This window comes from Cuculus canorus, chromosome 13 (genome assembly GCF_017976375.1).
Source record: "Cuculus canorus isolate bCucCan1 chromosome 13, bCucCan1.pri, whole genome shotgun sequence".
Classification (NCBI taxonomy): Eukaryota; Metazoa; Chordata; class Aves; order Cuculiformes; family Cuculidae; genus Cuculus; species Cuculus canorus.
Window position 1 is genome coordinate 10058987 of NC_071413.1, and position 23572 is coordinate 10082558.

Here is a 23572-nt window from a genome sequence, read left to right on the forward strand (position 1 = left end):
CGGCGCACAGCCCGGGCCGGAGGCGGAAGCGTGGGCCAGGCCGGGTCAGCGCGGTGGCGGCGGGAAGCGGGCAGGGCCCCATGGCCTCCTCCTCCAGCATCGACATCGAGGACGCGACCCAGCACCTGCGGGACATCCTCAAGCTGGACCGGCCGGGAGGTGAGCGGGCGGCGCGGGGCGGGGCCGCCATGTGCGCTGGGGGCAGCGCCCGCCGACGGGCCCCGCCGCTCTGCCCCGTCAGCCCGGGGCGTCCCGGCGGGAGGGACCCGCGCTTCGGGGAGAGCGGGCTCGGGCTGAGCAGAGCGGGCGCAGCTTGGCCACCACACTGAGCCCCTTACTAAAGCTGAGGGCGCCCCCCCGCCTAAGCTGAGCCCCGTCCCCTCAATGCTGAGCTCCCCTCCCTAAAGCTGAGCCCTCCCTCCCCAAAACTGAGTCCCCCTCCCCAAAGTTGAGCCTCCCCCCCGAAGCTGAGCCCCCTAAAGCTCACCCCCCGAAGTTGAGCGCCCCGTAGTTGAGCCCACAAAGGTCGTTGCCCCAAAACTCATCCCCTAAAGCTCGCTGCTACTGGGCTCCAGGCTCATCTCATCCCAGAGGCATTGCTGCTGGGAACAAAGCAGTCCTGATCTCTTTAGCCCAAGGTTCCCTCCTTTCCAAAGAGCACTACGTGTTTGTCCCAGGTGTCTTGCTGGGCTAGTGGAAGGGGCTCACAGACTGGTGAGCCTTTCCCACAAACTCTTTGCTTTCCTTCCTATTTGAACATGGAATGGGATCACAAGTGTCTCTCTTGAAGTGGTTTTGAGTTCTCTCCCTTTGCTCTGAGCTGTTATGCTTCTCCACTCAAGAGTTCAATGAACGCTCTTCTACCTGTGGAAATACCCGTGGTGAACAGCACCAGGTTAGGAGTTGTCTGTGTAAAATGTGTTCCCACTCCCCTGTGGGCGTAGCACCTCTCTCAACCCTCCCTATGGCTTTTTGAACCTACCATGGTGTTTCCATCAAACCTGGTGATGTAGCGACTTGCAGGAGGCTGAGATTGTGAATGTTATGCAAAATAAACTTAGCTTTTGCATAGAAGACAGATTCTATGACCATGTTCTGTGCCAGTTGAGGAAAAAGCAGGAATAACATAGCTTTTAAGTGTCCTGAGAGTCAGCACAAATGTGCTACCTCCAAAGGAGCTGCCATATGTGCTGCCTTTTACTTGTCCAAAGGCTGAGAGACTGGATGCAGGGTTGTAGTGGGAGGGGTGTAGAGACACAAGGGGTGAGAGACCAAACCAGCGTCCTTAGTTTTACTGCACTTGTTCCTGGAGTGCTTGGGTGCTCCTGGATTATAATTCTTATAAGAAAATGCATTTTTCCTTCACAGCTCAGCAGTCTGTGCTGCTTGAAAGGCTGACAGTTGAACTCAATGCAGGGATGAAGAATGCTTGTTTCACAAGTGATTTCTGAACTAAGAGATTGCATCGTGATTGGAATTGTTTTTCCCAAGGTGTCTGGACTTTCCCTTGAAGCAACATCTCTTGCTGGTTGAAGCACAGCAGTTATTTACTGAGCATTGCTTATATTTATTTTTCTTCCTTCTTAGTCATTCTCTTTATATCTTCTCTGTTAACTTTAGTGCATGAGAAGGCAGCTGAGGGAAAAAGGAGAAAATGGACAGTAAGTCAAGCAGTGAGGAACCTGTGATTGTTCTTCGCAGAAATTACTGCCTGCATAGTAGCAAATAGACCCAAAGGAACTGAGCATCAGAGTACTTCTGTGTAAACTGAAAGCCTCTGAAAATCCTGTTGAGATGTCAGAGGAAAGAGAAACTGGGGGATCTTTCAAGGCTTTTGAAAGAGAATAGAAGCAGCCTCATGAATTCCATGTGCAGAGGGCTAGTCTTGCCTGGCCTAAAGCTGCTGTGGTTGAGGTCCTTTCTAGTTGTAGTTTCTGTTGTACCCTGGGTTTCACTTACAGATTTTAGTATGTGGTGGAGGCTAGTGTAGCTGCTTTCCAACGCTGTTACCACAAAGTTTTGTTGCACTACGTGCATGTAACTGTGAGCAGCATCATGTTATTCTAGGTGCTGCCCAGGCAGATGACAAGAAACACTCCCTGCTCTAAAGAGTTTACAGCTGTTGTAACACTCCTTTCTTCTGGTTTTGGTGATCGTGAAAACATGATCCACCACCAAAGTCTCTCTTGCCCCAGTTTTGGCAACCATCACCCATTGCTTCAGAAGCACCTGCACTTTTTTTGTTACTGTGCCCTCACCAAGGGGAAGCTGTGTGCTCAAACTGTGGACCTTCCAGCTAGGGCACGTGGACAGGTGTCGGTGGCAATGTGTTACAGTGGCTGCACGCTCACTGCTGGAGCTGTGGGCAGTCTGTGCCAAAACCTCTGCTGATAACAAGGTGTTTTTATTGGCTCACCCTGCTTGTCTGATATTTATCAGCGAGGTGTTCTGTTCAATACCAAGTAGCAACCCCTGGTGCAGGTGATGGTGGGAGCAGAAAGAGTTCAATATCTCAGCTCTGATTGTTCCTGTTTTCCTGCTTTTTGAAAAGGTAACAAACATGACTGCACTTCTTTCCCTTTGAAGGCCTAAATCTACTAGTCTAGGTTAACATTTTGTTTTCGTTCATGTATCTACTGAGCGTCTTCCCGTCTTTTATGCCTTTAGGACTGTGTGCAGGCAGCACCTGTCTTTGTCTGGCTCCCACTAAGACAGCGATGGGCTAAGCCCATTCCTGAATTTCAGCGTTCTGTTGTTGTGCATGTCAGCCTCTGGGGAGTGTTTCTTCCTTCCCTTTACCCTGGAGTGAACGTCACTGTTCTGCTGTCCATAAAAGAGCAGAGATACTTACGTGAGACACTCTTGTTGCTGCAAATAGAGCAAAGACTGTATCGTCTTTCCCTGGCAGCCTGGATACTTTTTCTGTAGTGAATATTTTCCTGCTTTTGGTCACAAAGGATAAATTGCAGTCGATGGAAGTTGCTGCTACTGGCCAAGCACCCACCGTATGCTGTAGCAATAAAAGGTGCATCTTAATCCTCCATCAGCAAGCACGGCACAAATGTGTTACGTGGTTACAGGATTGCATTGCCCGGCCTGAAGATTCCTTGTGCTGTGTGAGTGCTGCTGCTTTTTTCTTCACGGAGTGCAGGTAAACCAAGGGGAGCGCACAGATGGTCTGTGCATCAGGATACCCCATCACTGCACAGGCTTTTTGTGTCTGTAGCGTAGCTGCTGATTTAATGGCTCTGTTCATAAACAGGCAAGTTTTAAATATTCTTCTGGAAAATGAATAATAGTCACAGCTATTTCTGTAGGCAGCAGCCCTAATCCTGATGCGTTAAGGCCTGTTTGGTAATGGAAAGCTTGCCTTTCTTTCAGAGGATGTGCCACTTGCCCACAGGTTTAGATTTGTTACCTGTTCCAGTAATGGTAGAGCTACTTGTCCTGGTTGCAGCCATTTTGCAGGAGCTCAGCTGCAGTTGTTACCTGGCAACAGTCTACAAAAAAATCTCTGTTTTAAAAATCGGTGAAAATTTCCAGCAAGGATTTTGTTGAGACAGAAGGTTTTGACTTGGGTCTGTTGATGTGTGAGTGCAGAGGCACTGGGTTTGCCCTCTAATGGGGTTTGTCAACTGTTCACCTTGCTAGTGAAATAGAGAAGAAGTCCTCCTTCACCCCCTATCCCCTTCTAAGAGCCTTCAGAAGACATGAAGGCCACCAGGCAGTGGCAGGCCAAGTAAATGAAGTCAGGGCACACGCTCTCTTCAAAGCAGAGCTGAAATGCTGAACAAATGGTTGCTTTACAAAAACTTGAGTGCTGTAATCTTCTGTGTGAGTTGTCAACCAGGGGGAGTCCATAGGCACAGCCGTACAGTTTCATAGCTGAGTTACTCAAAACACCTGGGCTTTGAGGTCCAGTCTCCCAGTCAGAAGCCGGTTTTGGAAAGTAACAAATGTATTATTTCCAGCTGACCCCAAACCTTGTAGCTAACCACTGTGTTGCTGGACTACAGAGATCTCTGGGCCAGCAAGAGGGTTAGAACTGACCTTTCAAGAACCCTTTGGTCTGGCACTTGATTCAGTAGATCTGAATTACCAGCTTTAGTCTGTCTGATCCGAGACCGTTTGAACCTGGCAAGTTCCTTGTACCTGTTCTTTCGTGGTGTTCTGATCTGCTGGGTTTGCTTGTGTGAGAAAAGAGCTATGACTTCACTTGTTTGTGTGAAGATAAGTTCCTTATAAAGGATGATCTCCATGGCTATTGGAGAATACTTTTCCCAACCAATTCAACTTACTTTACCTGATAGACCCGTAGAATCTGATGAAAGCCATCTGGAGGCAGTGTTGTTTCATGCAGCGCTATTTCTTTTAAATGGATGTTCTGCACAGTTAGTCATGCTTTTCCCTAGGTTCAGTGAATGAGAACCAGAGACAGTCAAATTCCTTTAACGGTGACCTGAATGGACTGCTGGTGCCTGATCCCATCGTGGCCGGAGATGGACCTGCTTTGGCTAAGCCAGTGCATCGCAGCATTTCTCTGGGAGCCCTGCAGGAGAAGCAAGTCATGTAAGTTTTGCCAAAGCAAGGCTGAGAATGAATAGAAAATGGTTAAAAATCAATTCTGATGAGCCTGGACAAGCATGCTGAGAATATAACAGTGAGTTTTACATTGAGTTTGGGTGGCAGTTGTGAGTCCATGCTGTGAGTCAGAGCTTTTTTAGCTTTTGTGGGACTGATGCATGGAGCCTATTATCCTTGCTGCTCAGGAACTGAAGAGTATCAGCAGATCTGTTTAGGAAAAGGGGAGCAGGACTGGCTGCATGGTGGATGTTGCGAGTCAGGGTCAGTGTAAATCAGGAGGGACATGGGTGATATTTAGCGTTCTCATGTAGGCCTCCAGCTGGAATCTTTCAGGGACTCAAGTGACCTGAGAGAAAACATGCCAGTTTCCAGTGCAGTAGACTTTGAACTTGTCCAAGTATTTCTCTCCACGTAATTTAAAATGGGACAAATGGCCCTGAGCTAGATTTCTACCTAACTCTTCGAGTTGTGTCTATACATCAGTGTGTTTTGGACAGTGCATCTGCTTTTACTGTTTATCAGTGAGAAAACATATGCATATAGAATACTTTGGATTTGTCATTGGTGTGATAATGCAAACCCACAACTACAAATCCACATCGATGTAATTAGTGTAATACTTGGCTTTGTGTGCTGACTTGTAACATCAAAGTGCATGTAAATACCTCTTGTTTGGGTTCTCTGGTCATAGTTTTGAGAGAGGATGCTGTGAGAACCAGGAGCAGCATGCACTGTTATTCTCTCACTGTTATGTTGGTGAGATTCAGCTGGTTGGCTTTGGTCTCTTTGCACCTTCCACAGTCAAATAGTAGTCAAGGCTACTTTAACCAGATGTAGGTCTGTGCTCAAGTCAAATAGACTGGAGGGGTTTAAGCTGAACAAACCAGGTGTTTGGCTGTCAAACCTGTGACATGTGGGGAAGGGAGACTCTTTAACTGAAAGCAGTTTCTGGTTTCAGTTGTTCAGCTAAAACCTCCTACCTGCACTGATACTCCTGCATTGATGTTAGAATTATGGATAGTAAATATCTGATCTCTGTTCTCTTTCTGTAAGTCCCATCTGATATTTTTTCTCTTTGCGTTTCTTCAAAGCTGCCTTTCTGGCGATGACAGCTCTACCTGCATAGTGATATCAGCAAAAGATGTGGAGATAGTGGCCAGTAGTGATTCCAGCATCACCAGTAAAGCCAGAGGGAGTAACAAGGTAAGGAGTGAGAGAAAGCATAGTTCTGTCTCTTTTTAGTCACATCAGCTCATGCTTGACTATTTTAAACAGAAATTACTGTCTGCTTTACTGTGTTATAGGAGCTTATAATTAGGTAGAAGTTTGTCAAAGAGCTTAACAAGGGCGAAAAAATTGGAGCAGTATCTTGAAGCTGTTTGTTACTGTTGTTCCAGAGTCTGGCCCCATTATCCTCTAATTTTCTGGAATAAGTCCATATCCAAGCTGTATGTTCTTGGGAAGGTGCCCTTCCTTCACTGACAGGCCTTTGCTGCTCATTGTTTCTTTGCTGGAAGGTCTTCACCATGGAGGCAGGATTGCTCTTGATAGTTTACTGGCCTCAGTCCTGCTGAGGGCTCACTCAGCAGAGCAGAGGTGCAGAAGAACCAATATGCTGAGATTAGAGCTAGTGCTGTAGCAGAGTACTAAGACATGCTTAGAACAAATGCTAGTAAAAGGAGAGAGAACTCTGGTCTTGATCCTTTCCATATTATATAATTTTGTTCATTAATGTGCAGTGAAATAAGAGACGATGGAGATAGTAAATGAATACTGTACCATGTTGTCATTGCTTATCATAGATAATACAGAAGATAAAAATGAAAGGGAGGATCACTGCCATAATTTCCGTAGTGTTTCTTACTTCTTTGCTCACAGAGAGAATGCTTATCAGATATAAGACCAAGACTCTCAGTTCCTTGGAAAGCAGTATTAAAAAGCAGTTGCCTATGCAGCAAATGTGTTTCTATATTTCAAAAAAGTTTCCAAGAACTGGAATCCAGACACACTCTATTAGAGACGTAAAGACTGCTTTGCTGTAGTTGCAGGGTTGAGTGTTGTTCTGCAGTGACAAATTCAGTGTGTTGCATTCCTTCTTGCAATGGAATGAAACATTCATCAGCCTCCGAGAACTCTAAACGTTCAGGGCTCTGCTACCTGGAGTTCCACGTGTGATTCTCCTTACTGACTGCTGCTTCTAGCAGTTTCCTATTAAGCAATACTGATCTTTCGTAGAGGAAGTTGTATCTTTGACATGTTTGTTTCAGGAAAAAGTTAATTCCAGACATTTTTCATCTTTTGTTTTCTTTCTCTTGAGCAGGTGAAAATACAGCCTGTTGCTAGATACGACTGGGAGCAGAAATACTATTATGGCAATCTTATAGCTGTTTCAAACTCTTACCTGGCTTATGCCATTAGAGGTGAGATACCTTGTCTTGCCTGTGATTTGTATTGTTTCGGTTTGTGTATCTCAAAGAGGCAAAGTTTGTGTCAGGAGAAGGTAACTGGCAATAATTGAAACATTCTTGCAATTCCGTAATCGGAGTACCTTTGTGGGGAGGGTGTAAATGAAGCTGGAGCTACAGGGGAGAGAAGAGTTGGTGGCGTGGGAGAGTTTCTGCAGAGAAAGGGAGCTTTTCTGAAGTTAGGAATAAGAGAAAGGGAAGGACTCAGTGGGAATGGAAGAAAAGTTGAAGGACTAAGTTGCTTTTGCTGAACACTGAGCTGATGTTCAGAATACTCCTCTAATTAAATACTTCTGCACTGAACGAGCTTCTCTGTAGCTAAGCAGAGAAACAGCCCTGTGGTAATTTGAGCAGATAAATGTTTGTGGTGGATTTACTTGCATAAATTTAGAGTTGGGTTTAAGGCTAAATTTAGAGGAGTCAAAGAGCGATGCAGTGTGTTTTGCAGTAGGAAGAAAGAGAAAAGCAGAACAACACAGGGAAAGATTCTTTCACAACATATATGAAACAAATGAGCACTTAGTCATCTGCAGTGTCTCTTTCTGCTCTCATGTAAGCATACAGGGTTTGGGGCTTCCTCAGCTCTCCCCTTTCTTCTTAGTTCCGGTACCCATAGGTTTTTCTGGCCTTGTATGAAACCCACTACTCTGCTTCTGTGTGTTTTCCTAGCTGAGGTTATTTTAGAGCAGCTTTAAGTGTCTCACCCTTTTTTTAAGTATTAAAGCTTGGGTGCAGTAGCAGTATGGAAAGCCAGGGCTGGCTTGGGCATCAAGAAGTGGAATCAATAGGGTCTCCATAAGACTACCTGCATTATAGTGAAGTTTGTCTGAAATGGGGAAGTTGGACACTTTGCTTTGTATCTGCATGCTCTAAAGCATGTTCAAAATCACCATTAAAGTCAATTCAGTGTCACTTGGAGGTCAGCTTGGAGGTTTAGTAGCTGTGTCATCAGTGCGAGATAAAGGTTTAGGCCTTGCATTTAATGAAAGCATCTTTCATGATAATAATCCTGGGAAGCATGAGGAGTCAACTTCTGTTGGCTTTTTGAGTAGAGCAGCTTAGAACTTGTGGTGCTCAAGAAATTGCAGAAGATATTGGGAATACAATTGTCCCTTGCCCCTTACGAGGCAGTTGGACTCTGTGATGCTGCCCTTCCAGCATTCTGCATTGAAGCTGCAAAATGTAGTGAATATTTGTGCACATATCCTGGGTCTTGAATGGGCTTATTAACGTGGTACATGTTGATATGGGTTTTGCCAGCGACAGCTGATGGCAGGATGGGTGCTGGAAATGACAAACCAATGTCTGGAAACAAAGGCAGTCCAGTGTGGAAACCACACAGATAAGTGATGACTTCTCCCTCTGTCTTTTCTGCAGCTGCCAGTAATGGCTCCGCTATGGTGCGGGTGTTGAGCGTCAGCACTGCAGAGCGGACCTTGCTGAAAGGATTCACAGGCAGTGTGGCAGACCTGGCCTTTGCTCATCTCAACTCCAACCAGCTGGCCTGCCTGGATGAGGCTGGCAACCTTTTTGTCTGGCGACTGTCCATGGATAAAGATAAAATCCAGTATCTTGTCAAAATATTCCTCATATGGTCTTTGTGTAGTGGTTAAATGTAAATGCAGCCTCAGAAGTGCAACTTATTTTGTAGCCTTTTCAGAACAGCACTTCGCAGGGGGAAGGTGAATAGTTCTGTCCCTTCCAAGAGTATTAAATCAGTCGACTTGTGCCTATATTTGCACAATCATTACATGACATTGCATGTAACTTGAAATTCTAGGAGTGACACCTCAGTGCTCCTTCTGGTCCAGGCAAAAGTAGTCAGTGAGAAGAGTCAGTCTGTAGCAGCTGGTCCTAGATGTGAACAGTGTCACCTCAACCATGTAACAAAAGCTTTTTATTCATTTTTTGTCCAGTGTTTGCTCCTTTCCTTAGTTACTTTTCTGGGCATCAGGATGTAATACTCCTGCTCACAAGCTTCCTTCCAAACCTGTCACTGCTGTTCTTTTGGTGATCCTGAAATTTATTTTCAGTATTTGATTAGTTGCCCTAAGTCTTTTCCTTTTTATTGCTAGGAGTGACTGCTCAGTGCTTTAGGAAAGCATGTCAGTCTGTGTGGTGTGTCTTGTTAGGTTGTGCCTTCTTAATTTCAGTTGTCTGCCATAATTTCAAAAGCAACTTGGAACAAAAGTGGTTGTAGTTGTTTAAGGTCTGGAATAATTTAATCTGTCCAGCAGTCAGTGCATTGCACATTCCGATGTGTGTGTGTGTGTGTGTGTGTTCCTGCTCTGCTTGTCCTGTCCCTGTCTGTAGCCTACAAGAGAAGTTTTTGAGACTCTGTTAACTTTTTGAATTTAATCTCTTCTGCCAGTGAAGAAATGCTAGCTTGCCACCTTTCTCAGTAGCATCCTTTTATCTGATTTCTTTTTGAGTCTCAATGATCCCCAAAATCTTGTGGTTTAGTAATATATACCAGAGGACCAAGCCTGAACAAGTTATTGCTGAGTGTCAGTAACACAGCCAGAATATTATGTTTCTTAACCATGGTGATCAGAGAGGAGATCTTGATTAACATCAAGCGACCTGACAACACCCCGTTGAACACCTCTCGAAGAATTGTCTGGTGTCCTTTCATCCCAGATGATAATGAGGAGAGCGGTGAAGAGGGAAGTCAGACACTGGCGTTATTGCACGAGGACAGGGTAAGGAAACCTTGCTTTTGAAATGTTGTCTCTTACTAGGGAGAGAGAATCTAATGAGGAAGAGAGCTGATATGGTTTGAGACATAAAGGTTCCTGTCTAGTTGTTGCTGGGAATGCTCTCTTAGTGTGAGATGTGGGATTCCTGTCTTCTGAGGAGGGTTCATGCTGATCTTCCTCCAGGGCTCGGGAGGAAAGAAGATGGTGACTTCTGCTCCCCATCAAAAAGTGGGGACTCATCCGCTCAGGCTGAGTCAGTCCCCAGGGGAGCAGGCTTGGTGAGCAGCAACTATAGCTACCATGAGCTTTCCCTTCAGCTGGGTCCTGGGAAAGCATCTAATGGCCAGATCAGGTGGAAATGGGAAGGTTCACATCACGTACTTACCATCAGGCTACTATATCAGGGTATAAGTTAAGGATTAGAAGAAATTCTGCACTGGATCAGACTAGTAGTTATCAAAATAAACCTGTATTTTCCAGGCAGAGGTGTGGGATTTGGACATCATCCGAACAAACAACAGCTCCTGGCCGGTGGAAGTGCCTAGCATCAAAGAAGGCTTCATCGTAGTGAAAGGCCACAGCACGGTATAAACCTATTTTGTTTTCTTTACTGCCGTTGCATAGGTGATCAGTACAGATAAGTTGAGTTTTCTTTAGGTTAAGGTGTCTAAGGAGCTGCAGTTCTTAGGACAGTTGGCTGTAAGAGAAGTTTCTTACCTGTCCGCGCTATCATCCACATCCTACTGGCTATGTACGCAAATGACTAGTCAATAATCTTCATTTAAAGAGCCAAGGTGAATGTGTAGTTGTTTGCTTCGAAAATGGCTCTTCAGAAAAATGATCTGTATTTCCAAGAGCCTTTTTGACAACCTGGGCTGCATTTCAACTATTTTGTTATCTCTCTTGGTAAATGGAATTCCCTTAATGAGTACTGTTATATCTGTGAGTACTGTGGACTGGTTCTGCAGCTGAGTATCCAGTACTTGATATTTTGAATATAAAAGAAACAACTGAAAAGAATCCAATTTCACTTCTTGAACAGTATGACAACAAAGTAATTGTATCACTTAGATGAAACAGCAATGATTGTGAAAAGCCAGAAAGTCTCAAACGAAAACTAGCTCCATTCATAACAGGAGTTACAGTGGGGACAGTAGTAGCACAATCCATTCCACTTAGATTTGCTGTCTGGAAAAGGTGATTGTTGTTATTACAAAAAAAGAGTCCTGTCAGTTCCTCTGTGAAGGGTTAAGCTGCCTGGTAATGTGTCTATTAGAAATCAGTCTGACCTTCTCTACTATCAGACTTTTAGTCAAATTCCTATTTGGAGAGAATACTCTCTCTTTCTGTGAAATAAAAAAGCTGTAAAATGACTCTTCTGTGTTTCTTTTCCCCCTCTGTATAGTGCCTGAGCGAGGGAGCACTTTCTCCAGATGGAACTGTGTTGGCCACAGCAAGCCATGATGGCTTTGTCAAATTCTGGCAGATCTATATTGAGGGGCAAGATGAGCCAAGGTAACTGGAGAACTAGAAAATGAAGGATCTTGGAACAGAAAGCAGCATTTTCTCTGTGAGAATTTCCTTGTCACGTAATCGCCCATGATCGTCATTCTCAGGGTGTTATTACAATATAGGATAAATGTTTGTCAAGTGATTTGTCGCTGAAGGCTTTTATCACTGAATATCATACAAGGTTTGGTGAACTACTGGAAAAAGCAGAGAGCTGTGTCTGAAAGCAGGAGTTTGGTGCTTTGTGCAGAATGTGGTCAAACTCTTTTACACTGTCCCTGCAGATGCAGAAAGCTTTTTCTGAGCTGTTCTTCTCAAACTTTACTTCTTTTACGTATGGTGCCCTTGTTAAGACACCAAACCAAATACCAACATGATTTTGTTTTTCTCGGGGGGAAATCACAATCTGTGGCTGCATGGGCTGTGATTTCCTTATTTTATATTATCCTGTAAACAGCTAATATCTCATAACGCTTGATGGCTGCTGACTTAATGCTGTCTTTGGACAAGGGGTGATGTGTTCAGTGCCCACCTTAAGTTCTTTATTTACTACTCCCTGCACACTCAGTCTTTTCTCTTTCTTTCTAAGGTGTCTTCATGAATGGAAGCCCCATGATGGAAGGCCTCTTTCCTGCCTGCTCTTCTGTGATAACCATAAAAAACAAGATCCAGAGTAAGTCCACAATCCTGTATTTAGATTATCAGAGTTTAGTAGTGTCTTCTAAATCTGCCTTTGGAGGATTCCTTGTAACTGCATTGTACTCGTAAAATTTAGTGTTGTGGCAGGAACAAGTCCTGTCCTCTTTGTGGTCATTTTTCTAGTGAGGGAGAAGTAAATAAGAGTCACAGTATGAAGTGACATTATTTCTAGTGTCAATTCCAGGAAAGCAATGAAAATTGTAAATTGAGTGCTTTTACATTTGTGCTATTGTCAGTTTTAATTGGCCCATTATGATCCAAAATTCTACTGCAGTTGATAATAAAATAACCCTTTTGATTTGCTGTGGGTATTTTTTATTTTTATTCTTCAGTCAGTTGTGGCTTTAAGGCTCTTGAAAGCCAGGAGAGTTAGTGGTTTCTGATCTGCCTCAGGAGCAGAAGTTTTCTGAGGACTCTAACACTCAGATGGGCAAAATTGGCTATAGAGGCTTGTGAGGAACTTTCCATGAGGATGTTTCATTGAAAAGGACCACATCTTTAAGAGAAGTTAATTCTGTTGTGCTTGTAGGGTTCCCTTCTGGAGATTTCTCATCACAGGAGCAGATCAGAACAGAGAACTGAAGATGTGGTGCACTGTTTCTTGGACCTGCCTGCAAACTGTCCGGTAGGTGTTGATATTCTGCCTCCCCTGAAGGGCTAGATTTACTTTGAGCGGTGGATTGTAATAAAACTCTCGATTTCCAGGAATACTTGCTTTGCAGAAGTAATCTTTGATCTCCAATGACGTCTGTTCTAGCCCCAGTTAGAGCCGCCTCCCTTGCCGATCTGACATATCTGTTGAAAGCTCTAGGGGCTGACAGACTGTCAAGCTTTGGCAAGACAGAGGAGATTGATCCTTTTATACAGTCTCCTTGATGTTACCAAGACCTGTTGTCTTCACTTCAGTCCACAGAGCAGAAGACATACCTGCAGCATAAGGAGAGGCATTCCAAATGGCACTCTTTGAGAACTTTGTTCTCTAAAAGTACTAGGTATTCTATAACCAGTCTAGAATGTCTTACTGCTTTTTCTGATTTAAATAATGAGAGGCTGCTATGTTGACTGAGCTTAAGCAGTTACATGAGACTCATTTGCCAAGCCATATGTTCCAGAAGTTCAAATTCCACTTTAGTTCATCCCTTCACTCAACTTTCGTTCCTTGGTTTAACTTTTCTGCTGGTGGATAGTAGCCTCTCTGATCACATGCATGTGTAAGGCCATTTCTGAATTGCTCTCTTAAAATGAGGAGAATATGGCATATGGCCGAGTGTTGGTTTTTCCACCTTGTAATATAGAAGGTCTAAAACCTGTAGGAGGTCCAAAATGTATGGGAAGATTATTTTAGTTTGTTGGAGTTTTGTTTTTAAATCTATGACATTGGCTCTTGTCCTCCTATGAATGTGGAACATGTTAAGTAATGATGAACTGTCATCTTTCATTTAAATGCTCAGAATCCATAACTAGATCCTATTTTGTAGTCTCCCTGCTGGTCTCTTAGCTGAAGTCAGCGCTGGTATCTGCAGTGATGCTTTTGTTCTAGTGGGTGATTGCACTGTCATGTGGCTGTAAACTCCTTTAAGATTTTTCTTATTAACTAATGCATTTTCATAGCCGTTGTTCTGGTTGTGCTAATGTACTTTGCTTTCTGTACCCCCCACACCTTGTTTGTGGATCTAGGTTTTCTCCTGATATCTTCAGCTCCATGAGTATCCTTCCCAGCCTGAAAGTTTGCCTGGATCTCTCCGCTGAATATCTAATACTGAGCGATGTGCAGAGAAAAGTAGGTGGTTCATTCTATTGCTGTCTCTGTGGGTAATGGTGACAGAAGTGACCGTCTGTGTGACTGATTCTGTTGCCTAGGTCTAAGATTTGCACATTAATAGCTAAAAATGCAGAAGCTGGCCTGAACTATTTTGCCGTAAGATGGCAAATAGTAGTAATCCAGCTGTTTAGTCTTGAGGAGCCTTAAGGATCATTTCCCATCCCGAAGTAAAATACTTATTTGAAGACACCTGTGTCTGGGATGGTAAGACTGAGTTCCTAATAAACATTTTCACAGATAGGAATGTGCTTATTGTGGTTCCCTTGGGTGTTCTGTTTCAAATTTAAACGGCCCAGCCTTTATTAATCATGTCACTTCCATTGTTCCAGATCTCACTCAGGTGCTAGACTTTGCAGTCCGCACACATGTATGCGTGATCTGCTCTCAAAGCCCAGTGACTTACTGTTTCTAATTCTTCCAGGTCTTGTATGTGATGGAGCTGATGCAGAACCAAGAAGAGGGCAAAGCTTACTTCAGCTCCATCTCTGAGTTCCTCCTTACCCACCCGGTCCTAAGCTTTGGCATCCAGGCAGTGAGCCGCTGCCGGTTAAGGCACACCGAAGTGCTCCCAGCCGAGGAGGAAAATGACAACTTGAGTGTAGGTAGGTGATGAAGAAAATGAGGCTGCTGTGAGATCAGGATTTCTTTCCTGACTGGTTCTGGCTTTCTCATGAGAGACTGGCTCTTCTCTTAGCCTGTGTGAAATACCTCCTCAGCAGATAGAGTACTTCAGGGAAACACAGTAGAGTTGGTTACAAGGGACCTCTGGAGGTCACTGGTCCAATTTGCTGCTTGAAGCAAGACTGTTGCTGGTGGCAGATTGTCACTTATGGCTTCATCTAGTCGCATGTTGAAGGCGCCCAAACATGACACTTCTGTCTCTGTTCTGATGCCCTGTCCCAGGGCTGCATCGCTTCCTAAAGAAAATATTCCTATTATTGAACCTGAACCCCCTAACCCAGACTATAGCCATTGGCCCTCGCCACACAGAAACTCAACTGAGATGTTCTGTTCTTAAAGAAAGCATTCCAGGGCTGCACAGGCTGAAGTAACTGCAAGTGATACTTTGGTTAAAGTACAAGATGAGCTGCTTGGTATCTGAGCTGTGACGCTTTTGCAGTCACGCAGCTGCCGTGCCCCCAGCAGGAGGCAGGGAACAGCTTCCTCTGGCAGCATAGGGCTGAGTCTGTCTCTGGCACAGTTTGATGCAGGCCCACAGGACCAAAAGGGTTCCTGGAAGAACAGCAGGATATATTTCTGTAGCTGCTTGTCTGAGTAAACTGTAATTCAACATCAGAGGTGTGAGCACACGTTCTGAGAAACCAATTTGTTGCTTCTGAATCACACTGCCTGAGTTGTGTCAAGGTGTGAGGGGAAAAGTGGGTTTCTTCTCTATCACATCTGGAGGGCGCATTCTCAATCTGCAAAAGCTTCTTGTAACAGAAATGATCAGGTAACTGGGAAACACAAGATGTCTTCTGGATGCTAATAAAACTGAATATGATAACAAATTCGGTGGAGAATGGTCACATGTAGACATTCCTTTGTTGCTGCCTCTCCTCAGCTGTTGTTTGCTCCTGCTCCCCTACCTTTCTGTTAGTAAAATTAGGAAAGATGCCTTAAATGTCATCAGCATATTCCTGTTATAAAGTTTTGTGGACTACCAGTACAGCTTGTGATGTGCTTCCCTGTGCCTGTTGTTGTGCATAATAATAGCTAATTTATGTCGTCAGTACTCGTGGCATATTGCTCTGAAATGCAGAAGCAAAAATAACAGGTACGTTTAGCAAGTCAGGAGCAGACTGGGTCTGAAGATTCAAGTCCCTCGTTGGTGTTCAGATAATTTGGACCATTTACATAGGAATGCTTAATATATTTTTTTTTTATGGGGAGTTAGAGAGTTAGGTTTATCTTTTCTACTAAGCCTCCTTAGCTTCCTTAGCAGCAAGAATTGATACAAGTGTTGGGTTAACATTGTCAGCACTGGCTGATGGGAGGTTATTGCAGAGCTCTTCATAAGTACAGTTGTTTACAGCCAGGAAGGAGGGTTGCACCCTAACCTGAATGACTGTACAATATAAGCAGCGTATGTTTCTTAAAATCTGTCAGCTGAGTCACTTCCAACAGCCAGATCAAATCGCTGGCTTTGGACCTCAGCTTCCTCCTCTTTACCTTTTTTTTAATAATTTTTTTTCTCTTCCTTGAGAATTATTAGGCTGGATTAGAGCAAATTTGATTGCTCTCATGTTGAAAAGTAAAGGGAATATACGTATACTTTCCCTTAACAGGGTGAATTAATCTCTGAAGTGGAGAGGTGGTAAAGCTGTACTGTGCTTGTTCGTCTGTTATGATACTTTTCTAGTGCTTTGTTTGCAGTTTCCATCCATCTTAATGTTTTACTTTTGTCTTAATTACAGAAAGTGCTCAGGGAGCTGGAGCTGTTGAATCAGCAGCAGGCGTGCTGATAAAACTCTTCTGTGTGCACACCAAGTGAGTACGTGTGGCAACTACCATGGGCCTCTAGTTGTCCTAATCCTGCACTGATCTGTAGAAATTTAACTTGCCAATTCCTTTTGCTCATAAAAAAATCCCTACTTGGGCCTATGGAAACTTCAAGCTGTGTTGTGTCCTGGCCTTACCAGGAATTAGCCCTATATGGTGTTACAGCAAGCTAGTATTTTTGTCATCATGAGTACGCAGTGACTTAAGAGTTGTGCTCATGTGTAAGTGCTGGGAAACATCTTTTGAATGCTCTGGGTGCCAGAACTGGGTGACACAGATGAATGAGGATCAGAGTCTGCGAATCAGTTCCGTGAAGAGGAATCTTCTAAGCATTAGACTTCTCTTGGAGATTCTTAACCTAATCAGAGATGCCTGGGTTTTTTTCAGGGCCCTGCAGGATGTGCAGATTAGATTTCAGCCTCTTCATAGCCCTGATGTGAGTGCATCCATGCCTTCTCATGCCTCTCACGAAGAATTTGGTAAGCATTTGTGTTAATTCGATCTTCAGTGTTGCTGAGCCTTTAAAGGTCATTGGTGGGGGGCAGCAGGAGGTCAACTTTGGGTGCCTCTTTATCATAGAGCATTGTCATTGCATAAAGACTCCTGAATATGGACCACCTGTGAAGCAGGCCACTTGGTTAGAGCCTGGTGTGGGTATGGAGCATGAGGACATGTTAGGCTAGGAGCCCAAAAGCTTTGTGCTCGCTTGAGTTCACCTTGCTAGGTGATTTGGCACTTGTGTCAGAAACTTGATGTTTGTCTCTTGTCAGGTGGAAGAGATCAGAGTGACACCAGAGCTTTGGGAGTAGAGGGGAATGGGCTGTGGGTAGTGTGCTCTTTCACTTCATTCACCATTCTGGGATGTGGCTATTAAACTAGCCTTGCATTTGGAGAACAAAGGGAGGTTGGATCTCATTATCAAAGCCTGATAACATCCACTGTTTAATCTACAAAGCGTAAGCATAACGCTGGATTTGCCTTGCCCTTAGCATTGGTTAGGATGTTGCAAGGTTTTTGCTTACTCTTTTGGAAGCCAGTATGGCAAGCAATGGCATAAGTTCATGCTTTGTGGAATTAAAACTTTAACATTTGGGCGAAGTTCCCGTAAATGAAGGTGTATTTCTCTCTTGAAAGTCTTTCCAGACCATATGGCTGATCTAAGCACAGAAGGGCTGGGATCTGAGAAAGGATCAGTGCACGGCTCTCAACCAGACCTGCGGCGTATTGCTGATCTGCCTGTACCAGCTGACTTCCTCTCTCTCTCAAATGATGCCAAACCTAAGCTGATGACTCCTGATGCATTCATGACACCAAGTACATCTCTTCAACAGGTAACCAGAGAGCAGTGCTATTATTGGTGGTGCAAGGGGTGGGTTTGGATTTTGATACTTCTGGGAACTTTTTTCTAGGCAGTGATGACTGATAGGCTGTAGAAGCTGATCCTTGCAGGTAGCCAGACTGACTAAGGAGATGTTGGCACAACTAATAAGGTGCTCTGGTTTAAGCTTGTGTTGCAAGTGCTGCGTTTAGCTGCGAAACTGCTGATGTAGCTGTGTTGTGTGAAAATATGAATTTGCTAAATAACTGTATCTAACTGGGAGACTGGTTTGCACTTGCTGTTTGGGCTTGTGATATGAATATAATGGAAGAAGAGGTGCCATCTCTGTATGCACTGTCTGATGGGATCCTGTGGGGAGTGCGTGTCTGAAGTAATCGGGTAGGTAGATGAGGCTGTAACATCTGCGTGAGATCTGCAAATCGTCGATCCAGTAGCTTGGTGGGGTTTCTTTGAATCTAACACAGCAGGCCCTAACTTGTACAGAAAGCAAGTCTTCTGTACTTGCTCCAGGAATTTCAGTGTCGGGAAACGTGTGGAGCACTCCTTGGGATTTGGTGATCTCTGTAAAGGATAGCAAAGTGTCTTGATGAAGAGCCATAGGGAAGCATTTAGTTCTCAGTAGGGCTCTGATGGAACAGTCAGAAAACATGGATTTTTTTCTTGATGCTCTGTCATGTGTGCATGGCCAGCAGTGCTGCATTGCACACCTTTGGGTCCTTAGGGGCATTTCTAGAGGCTGTCTGGCACTGGCAGTGTACATCTGTCTAACTTGGTGCAGGTTTCTGCTGCCCTTTCTTGGTTACACCAACCAGCAGAAGTGCTGGAGCTCCCTGTTTCTTGGCCAGTCTGCATCTGAGTACTGGTTTGTCTTAAGGATATCTGAATGGATTTAATAACCTGCTTCCATGCCTCTGCTGAATTTGTGACTGTGTAGTTTTCTCCATGTGCTTCTAGAATTGGAGTAGATGTAAATTAGAAAGCATTTTTAAAAGCATGTCCTTTAAAGTGATGATTGGCCACATAGGTACAAGGTGTGGATTCCACCGGTGAGAATCTGTGGTGTTTGTGTTTCCTCTGCCTTCCTATGCAAAAATGGACTGTCAGTAGTTATTATATTTGCTGTGCTGATGTGGTTCTTGCAGGCAGAGAGGAGAGGGCTTGTGAGCAGCACTCTATGTGCATCCTAAGGCAGAGCTTTCCCCTCTGAGGAAGGAATGTCTGGTTATCACCACAACTTGAACATGTGCTGGACAAGCCTGAGTGTGGATGGGCCGAAATGGAGTTAGTACTGAGCTCACTGATGAGGGAGTGCAGCTCCAGTAAAAACTGAAAGAACAAAGAATAAATTGAACTCCTAAAGGTTTTGATGTTGCTAGCAAAGTTCCTGAGTGCAGAAGTTAATTCTGTGCCTGAGGATGGGTAGCCTTCCCAATGCAAAGATATCCCAAAGGAGCAGGAAAGTTGTTTAGCTCAGTCTCTGCCATAAGCAGTGTCAAGCGCAAGCTCAGCCAAACAGGCTTTCCCAGCTGAGTGCTTGAGTGCTTGTGTTGGTGTTGTCTGTAGGTATTTCTTAGTAGCCAGAAGTAGTGGTAAAGACCAGCCTATCCACCAGCGCGCCCTGCTAGCCAGCAAGCAATTCCTCTTCCTGTGCATTGGAGCATTCTGCATCTGTCTACCAGCAGTGCAGACCCTAAACCCTGCACAGACTCTCACCTTGCTAGTGGCAACAGACCTTGGCAAAAGCAGTCTAGCTCAAAGAACAAAATGGAGATCTGGTGCTGAGCCCTGCAGAATACCACTTTGTTTTGGGAAAGCGATTGCTCAGTAAAAGCAGTCATGGCTCATGCGATGAGGATGAATTGGGGCTTGACTTTCATTTGCACCTGAACACCTAGCAGTACAACTTGACCTATTTTATTTCTGTTCCCTCCTTGCCACAGACTCCTTTGTCGTTCTTCTGCAGGCAGTATTCTGAGATCTAGTTCTGTTGTTGTACTCCCCTGTCACATCCTGAACGCTGTGTATTTTCTTTTAGATCGCTATATCTCCAGGCAGCAGCGTTAGTTCCCTGACTGCAGTCACAGCCATGAGTAGCACTTCTGTCACAGATGCCTCTATGCCCAGGTAAAGAGATCATCTATTAAATAATATATTTGCAGCTGAAAAGATACTGTCCTTCAGGGTAGCACAGAGCTGTAGTGTATCTCATAGGAGAGGAGATTGTAAGCAGGGTTGGAAAATGGCCTAAGTCCCAACGTCCCTATATGGGCAACTCTTTGCATCTCTAACACATCTTGTTGCATGCCTGTTGTCATCCAAGGGACCTCTCTTATTGCATCTCGGTTTTGTCGCTTTACATGCTTCTCCCAAAGGGCTGTCATTGTTTACAGGTGAGGGAACACTGCAGCCACCAAGGACAGAGAGATAACTGGGACTGTTATGAAAATCTCAGTAGTGTCACGTTGGGCTTGGCTGCATGACATGTGAAAACATCATTTCTGGGGGCTGGGAAAAGGACAAAGACCTATACCATAGTGTCCTGGTTCTCCCAAAACTGTAAACTGAAGATATAACAGGTCCCTTCTCTCACTGACACCTTGAATTCTAAAAAACTGTGATGCTCTATACTTTTTGTTTCCACTTGATCTCTCTTTGGGCTGTATGGGCACTGAGAGACGCAGGTGTTAGTTGACAGGGAGTGACTGACCTTGGTGGAAAGAGCAAGGGCTTGGAGGACACTGGTGAAGTTTGGGTACGGCTTGTCCATTGACCTGTAGATCTCATCTCCTCACCTTGAGAGATGCAGATCTATGTTAATTAAGTAGGCCTGTTTGTTTTATTTCTCTCTTTTCTGTAGGCCATCGGAAGACTTGACTGTGAGCCCCAAGATGCAGCTGGATACCAGCCTCACGCTGAGCAGCAGTAGCAGCAGTCTCCAGACTAGTCCTAGGAGCCATGCAGTTCTTATTCCAGGCCTCCCTGACAAGCTAGCACCAAAGGCACCTGTTCCCGTAAGGCTCTAACTGCTGCTACCTTCCTTCTCTTCTTGGGCCTGGGGACGGCTCTACGGGCCTGCGCAAGCTGAGATTAGACTTATTTGGGTAATAACAGGGCCAGCGTTTGCGCTTTGGAAAGCACAACTGCTAGCACAGATCTGCAGCCAGGTTTACCAGTATCAACAGAACTCGACCTCAGCATAAAGCAGCACATCTCTGAAAACTAGAGACATTTCTGGCTTGCGCTGTTACTGTCACAGTGGGTGGAAATGACCGGCCTGTGTGTTAGGAAACAGTGCTACCTGGAAGTTTTTTTCCTCCCTGCTGGTCTTACGGGCCTGAAACAATCATTTCACATTTCTAAATTTTTATTCTCAGGTGTGATGTAAACCAGATTATGATTAAAGCTTGAAACTGAATGAACTTTCAGTCCTGGAGATAATGTTAAAACTAAGCTTTTCCCTTCAAGAGAATGGATGCTAGAGCCAAGCAGGGAGAGAGAACTGGTATTGCCTTTTCTTTTGAAAGTGCTCGAACTAGCATTAGCTTAAGTCTGATGTTATCCCAGCTGAGAGTCCTTTATGAGTCTTGAAGCCCTTCTCTGTCTACTGAACAGAGTGGAAGCACAGGGATTGTGTGATAAAGGGATACAGCTGGCTGTTTCCATAGGTGGTTGGTGTAAGGTACCAGGGGTTCTTGGGATGTCTCCACATTACCCTGAAGGCTCTTGTTTGATGTTTGTATTCAGGTCACACCAGGAAACCCCTCTCTAGCACTGGAACTGCAGGAGCTGGAGCCCTTGGTAGTGCCTCAGGCTTCTCCCACACGTGAGCGCTCGCCGGATGTCATTTCCTCTGCTTCCACAGCCATGTCCCAGGATATTCCAGAGATTGCTTCCGAGACCTTGCAACGGAGCTTTGGGGCAGCTCCATCTGGGCTTTCTGCAGAGGTGCTGGAGCCCAGTCATCATGTAGACAGTATGGCATCCGCTGCCTCAGCCTTGCATTTGCTGTCTCCAAGGAACCGGCACAATTCAGAGCACAGCCACCACTCTTTGGACATGCCTCCAGTGGAGGTGGACAGACTGAATGCTCCATCGTTACTGGAGACTGCTTTAACTCAGGAAAATGCATCTTCTGACAGTGTTGTGAGTCAGCCATGGCCAGCAGCTCCTGACATAACCAGAGAAACCAGGAACAGCATGGCAGACAGGTGATCACTCGGGTTTGTCTTGCTTAGGGCAATTTCTTTGCCCTTGCCAAATTGCTAGGTTGGTGGAAAGCTCATGTTGTGATTAAACCAGAACAGTTCTCCATCCCTCCATTTCCTTAAAGGATCTGATGATTCATCCTTCCTGTGTGCCTGGTCTGTGTATGCAGTGTCCTGGACTTCCTAGGCCAGCTCTAACAATTTGTGCTCTCTTGTATCCCCCACAGCATAAAGGATTTCTGTTAAGAAAGTGAAAAGCCTACTTTATTGGCTTTCATGTTCATGTGGGAATGGAGACTTGAGATGGCATTTATTTTTTTTTGTACTTTGGAAAAACAAAAAACAGTGTGAACTAAATTGTGCTCCAGGTAATGCATTCCTGCATGCTCTTATTGAAGGAACTCAGCTCATAGGGGACTGGTTTGATTACAGCTTAATTGTATATTTTTCTTTTATGATTGACTTTGTGCAACTAGCATTATACATAGCCTGTGGAGTGGGCATGCAGAAGAGGCCAACATCACCTCGCCTGCTGACTAAAAGCAAACCGTTATGCTGGGACCAGTGGTAGAATTCATTACATAATTAGTGTGATTAGTGTTTTCTAGTGGGACGGGAGCAGCAAGATGCTTCTGGCACCTCCAGAGTCCGTCTAGGCCAGGACTGCATGCACCATTCTTCCTTTTGAACAGGACTAGCTCATTCACAGCTTAGAAGCGCGTGCAATTTGCTTTCAAAACCTTCATGAAAATGTGGCTGTCTGGTACAACTAACCCATCAAGTTGGCACACATGCCCTCTCTGCACTCCCCAGGCACTTGGAAGAATGGAGAAGCACTGTTTTTTTGCACTGAGTATTACTGATTACCTGTCTCTTACCTGTCTATTGGGAGACTGTGTTTTTGTTTAACGCCTGAACCATAGCTTCTCTGCATTTAAGGTCTCCATAAAAACTCATGGAGAAGTTGAAGTGTTTACTCACTCTAAGCGGCATTTGCTGCTCACTGATAGGTGAGGGGTTTTTGTTTAAGACCGTGTATCATGATCTCCAATGAGAAGTGGAGTGAGCAGATACTGAAACTGAAAGATACTTTCATGATAGTATTTTCTTCTTTTTACCTTCTGTAGCCCAAGGGATGAGGTTGAAGAAAAGCACAAGAGCTCTTCCTATCATCGACACAGCTACCACCTGCTGCAGCATGACAGCCAGGATGCTAGTGCAGAACAAAGGTACCAGAGTGCTCACCCCCCTCTCTCGCCCTGCATGGACTCGGTTCGGGTTGCATTCGTGCTTCTGTCCCCAGCAAGCTTTCACATGTGGGGTGAATGTCTTTGCTTTGTCTCCTGATGTAATGTGTGTATGCAGTCCAGCTTCTGTAGCATTCTGTTGACTTCAGCTGATCATGAGATTGGCCTCTGGGCATTGTCCATATTGCTTTCAGTAGGGAAAGGTTTGACTGTAGTGCTCCTAAGAGCATGGACCAAGCTTGGATTAGTTACTGGTGAAAACCTGTTTAAGGGCTCAATTTCCAAATACCATGCCTTAGGTATCATAACAATGGTATCTCAAGAGTTGATTTCTAGCTTTTGACATCTTTGCTCCTTCCTGAGCCACCCTGAAGCTCCATGGGCACATTATGTGTGACTGGCAGGCTCAGCCTTGTTTAGCAGCTGAGGGTTCATTCATAATCCATACTTAAATTCAGACTGAAGTGCACAGCCTGTGTTGGATGGCTGGTCAGCAGCTGA

The 23572-nt window shown here is 44.8% G+C and overlaps 1 protein-coding gene across 1 annotated transcript in view; it reads left to right on the forward strand.

Moving 5' to 3' along the window:
- Window positions 1-23572, forward strand: part of EDC4 (enhancer of mRNA decapping 4) — a 35241-nt gene continuing 11669 nt past the window's right edge. Inside the window, exons 1-19 of the mRNA XM_054078953.1 lie at window positions 1-159; window positions 4413-4569; window positions 5676-5787; window positions 6905-7004; window positions 8427-8616; window positions 9604-9751; window positions 10229-10333; window positions 11154-11263; window positions 11847-11930; window positions 12486-12581; window positions 13634-13736; window positions 14200-14380; window positions 16196-16268; window positions 16668-16759; window positions 17415-17611; window positions 19655-19743; window positions 20477-20630; window positions 21364-21827; window positions 22952-23053. Coding sequence (XP_053934928.1) covers window positions 81-159; window positions 4413-4569; window positions 5676-5787; window positions 6905-7004; window positions 8427-8616; window positions 9604-9751; window positions 10229-10333; window positions 11154-11263; window positions 11847-11930; window positions 12486-12581; window positions 13634-13736; window positions 14200-14380; window positions 16196-16268; window positions 16668-16759; window positions 17415-17611; window positions 19655-19743; window positions 20477-20630; window positions 21364-21827; window positions 22952-23053 — 2636 coding nt within the window. The 5' untranslated portion in view covers window positions 1-80. The remainder of the gene's footprint in view (window positions 160-4412; window positions 4570-5675; window positions 5788-6904; window positions 7005-8426; window positions 8617-9603; window positions 9752-10228; window positions 10334-11153; window positions 11264-11846; window positions 11931-12485; window positions 12582-13633; window positions 13737-14199; window positions 14381-16195; window positions 16269-16667; window positions 16760-17414; window positions 17612-19654; window positions 19744-20476; window positions 20631-21363; window positions 21828-22951; window positions 23054-23572) is intronic.